Source organism: Quercus lobata, chromosome 4 (assembly GCF_001633185.2).
Source record: "Quercus lobata isolate SW786 chromosome 4, ValleyOak3.0 Primary Assembly, whole genome shotgun sequence".
Classification (NCBI taxonomy): Eukaryota; Viridiplantae; Streptophyta; class Magnoliopsida; order Fagales; family Fagaceae; genus Quercus; species Quercus lobata.
In genome coordinates, this window is record NC_044907.1 from 94896657 (window position 1) to 94900685 (window position 4029).

General features: G+C 37.9%; 1 protein-coding gene across 1 annotated transcript; it reads left to right on the forward strand.

The window, feature by feature from the left end:
• Positions 1-209: 209 nt before the first annotated feature.
• On the forward strand, positions 210-3664 carry LOC115987733. Its single transcript, XM_031111324.1, has 3 exons — positions 210-563; positions 982-2049; positions 2909-3664. The coding sequence occupies exons 2-3, from the start codon at positions 1173-1175 to the stop codon at positions 3304-3306; spliced, it is 1275 nt and encodes a 424-aa protein (XP_030967184.1). The 5' UTR covers positions 210-563; positions 982-1172; the 3' UTR covers positions 3307-3664.
• The last annotated feature ends 365 nt before the right edge of the window (positions 3665-4029 follow it).

Here is a 4029-nt window from a genome sequence, read left to right on the forward strand (position 1 = left end):
AACTTGGTATTGGGCATGGGAGAGGAGCATTAAGCCTGACCTATAGCCTGAGGATCTATGTTTATTATCAAAATAGGCTAGTCAATGTTGGGTTTGTCTCCACTGTTTGGGCCATGTTAAATGGCCCAATATCCATCCCACTATAATAACTTAACAAATAGTTACACCAGCCGTGGTGGGAGTAGAACACGTTCCCGTCATAACAGCACTTGAGCCGTAGCAAGATGTGAATGGTCTCGGCAAAGTCCCATTTTTTGACTCACACATAGAGCTTGTCGCTAGTTGGAAACTGTTGAGCGCAGTGGAAACTTCCTCTTCTTAGTTTTATTTCTTCTGGAAAGTGAACTTGGCCCTCGGTCTAGTCAATCACGCGGAAAGAAAACGGCAAGAGAGTGCTTGAGAATGTATCTTCGCTAAAACTTCCAAATTCTTGTAAATTTGAATACCAACACACCTTTATGATATGCAATTCTCTCTCTCTCTCTCTCCCCCTCCATTCATTCATATTTATCTCCCAGAATTTTATGCCCAGGATCAGCAGTGGATGCACCAAGTTGATCCAAGTAAGTTTCAAAGAATTTCGAATTAGACAAGAAAATTTTAATATCTGAATATATGTTTCCTATAATACAGTTTGTTTTAGCTAGTTACAATATCCAGGTGCTAATCCCAGATCTCAAATCCTTTTCCCCGTATACCCCAAGTATTTTATACATAGAGATGTGTCAATTAAGTTACAAGGCCCGGTTATAGTGCTTGCCATTTGCTTATCCATGTACAGCAGTCACTGTAATTAACCAATAGGTTAAGTTAGTTACATTTTACTGTATAACCAATTTTTTTTTTTAGAATCACTGTGTAACCAATTTTATTATTCTGTACTAAAAAGAACATAGAAACAACAAGAGTTGTAACTACTTTTGCTAATTAATGAGAATTAGATATTTTCTTATCAGATTTCAATGTATTGAACACTGACAGAGTAGCAAGTCGTAAACACTTCCATTTCAATGGCTTCGACTTCAGCTTCAACTTCTTCATCCTCTTCACGAAGCTCATCCGTCTTGGATGATCCATCAAATCCTCTGTACCTGCACCATGAAGAAAGCCCTGGTGCTATGCTTGTGTATCAAACTCTCGTAGGAGAGAATTACCCGACTTAGGAAAGATCAATGCGAATGGCACTGATTGCCAAGAACAAGTTAGAGTTTATTGATGGCACATTGACTCTATCATCTCCAATGGTCAAAACACCATTGGCAAAACAAGCTTGGATTCATTGCGACAAAATGGTTGCTTCATGGATCCTCAATTCTGTTTCTCAAGAAATTGCTACAAGTATAGTCTATAAGGACACTGCTCATGAAATCTGGAACGACCTTAGGGAAAGATTTTCACAAGCAAATGGAGCACGAGTTTTTCAATTACAGAAGGATATTGCTGGAATTACGCAAGGTCAATCATCAATTAAATCATATTTCACTCAATTGAATGTGCTCTGGGATCAATTGCAAAAATTTCGACCTTTTCCAATGTGTTCTTGTGGATTTTGCACTTGCAACTTAGGTCAGAAACTCAATGATCTTCAGCATCAAGATTTAGTGATGCAATTCTTAATGGGTCTTAATGACTCCTATTCTCAAGTTAGGGCACAAATTTTGTTGATGGATCCTCTCCCACCCATCAACGAAGTGCACACTTTGCTAATTCAAGAAGAAAGGCGTTGTAGTGTGGGAAACAATTCAAGTCCTCATGTGGAATCATCAACCCTAGTTACTAAGGTATCTTCTTCTTCAGGAAACAAAAATAACAAGAACTCTAAGGGGAAAGAAAGTCCCACTTGCAATCATTGTGGAATGAATGGTCACACTGTTGAAAAGAATTCTAGTTCTGCGTCTACTTCATTTACATTCACTCAGGAGCAATGTCAACTATTCTTGGCTATGTTGGGAACTCAGATTCAGTCAAGCAATTTTGCTTTCACTAATAATGAAACTCACATGACCAACAATGTAATTCAGCTAGCCGCTCACTCCACTTCTATGGCAGGTAATTTTTCTTCTTTGCAGAACTTTCATAGTCCTGATTTCAGTTGTAATTTGAGGCATTCGATATTTTCTGAAAAAAAAGAAAAAGGAAGTGGTTAGTAGACATGCATATGAGGGAGATACATGGGTTGTGGATACCGGGGCTACAAATAACATTGTGCATTCTGTAGCTCTACTTACCACTATCACATTTGTTAAGCAGTGTGTTGTGAACTTCCAAATGGTGAAATAGCTATGTTAACTCTCATAGGATCTGTTAGAATTTCAGTCCACCTTTTCCTTGAAAATGTCCTACGTGTGCCTACATTTTCCTTCAATTTATTATATCTTAGTCCACTTACTCAAAAACTCCTATGTTGTCTTGTCAAACTATCAAATTTCTGCTTCATATAGGACCTTATATACTGGAGGCCGATTGATGTGGGTGAGGTTCATAATGGATTCCACTTGCTGACAAATAGACTTACCGACAAAGGCTTTGAGCTTTATTAATTTTCAACACTTCTCTCCAAGGTGGTTGTGATCAATACTTTTTTTGATTTAGTGGTTGTGATCAGTATCCATGCTCCCCTAGTCCATCTTGAGGGGGAGTGTCAAAGAATTGAAACAATGGAATAAGCACTTTGTTTCTTGTCTAGTCTGCAGAAACGACAGTAGTTTCCTATGCTACAATTTTATTTTTATTTTTATTTTTAAAGTAGTTATTGTGCTTGTCGCGTGCTTGTCCATGTACAACTATCATATTGTAATTAGCAAATAGGATTTGTACTCTTTGAGTATAATAACAGAGTTATAACTTCTTTTGATTATTAATGAGAATTAGATATTTTCTCATCAGATTTCGATATTTTTGGTTGCAGAATTTGTAGCCAACAACTCAGAACTTGGCAGTCCAACAGAAGAAAGAATTCCATCACTCGTAGAGTACTCATTTACCCCATCAGCCAAGTTGGACTCTGTTAGTTCTGTATTGAATAGAACAAATCCAATTCCAGCCAACAACTCTGACACTGATGCTAATGGAGCAAGAAGTCCTTCCATTTCGTTACTCTTCCCACCTGCCATGTCTGAATTTGAAACAGATGAGAGTTGTTCAGACTCAAATGAAACACGATTCTCTTATTCGATACCGTCATACTTCCCACCAGGTAGGTCTGAAACAGAGAGTAGTTCTGAAGATTTTGGAATAATTCCAACTTATCCTTCCATATCAGCAAGCCCTAGACACACAACAACCTTCATTTGTGGATGTGGCTGATCAAATTTTGCAAAGGAATAATGACCCTGAGATTGCAATATTCTTCACAACCAGTTGGATGATCTGGAATAAGCGGAATGAGGCTCTCTTTGGCACTCCTCGTCCTGATCTCTCTTTTCTAGCCAGGTCTGCTGCAGCTTATGCTATAGAATATTTGGAATCTACTTATGGATGTTTGTCTTGAGTTTGTAAGATAGTTTTGTTTTTTTGGCTTTCCTTGTTGTAATCTTTCTTTTAGCTGCTGTCTTTGGTAGGGGTAGGGAAAGCTGAGTAGCTAGTTCAGGTTTCTTTGGCTTTCTCTGTTGCTGTCTTGCTTTTGTACATTTTTTTTCTTTCTTTGAATAAATTTCTGCCGATTACTCTCAAAAAAAAAAAAAAAAAGAGATTCTTAAGCCGAAAAGCAGTAATAGTTCAAAATCTAACGGAACACCTCCAAATTTCTCTCATTCCAAAAACAAATCCATATTGTCATTATTTTCTGCAGCCAAGTCACTAGCCAACAGTTCCAAAAGACCTAGACGCACAATCCTAACAACAAGATTCCAAGGCTTGATGGAAATTATAGATAGGGAAATTTTTCCTTTGAAAATGCTACTTGAAGCCACTAACAACTTCTCAGAAGGTTGCAAGATTGAAACAAATGACTTTGGCTCACTGTACCGTGCCATTTTAGATGATGGCCGAGAAGTGGCTATTAAGCGTGCTGAAATTTCAATGTCTAAG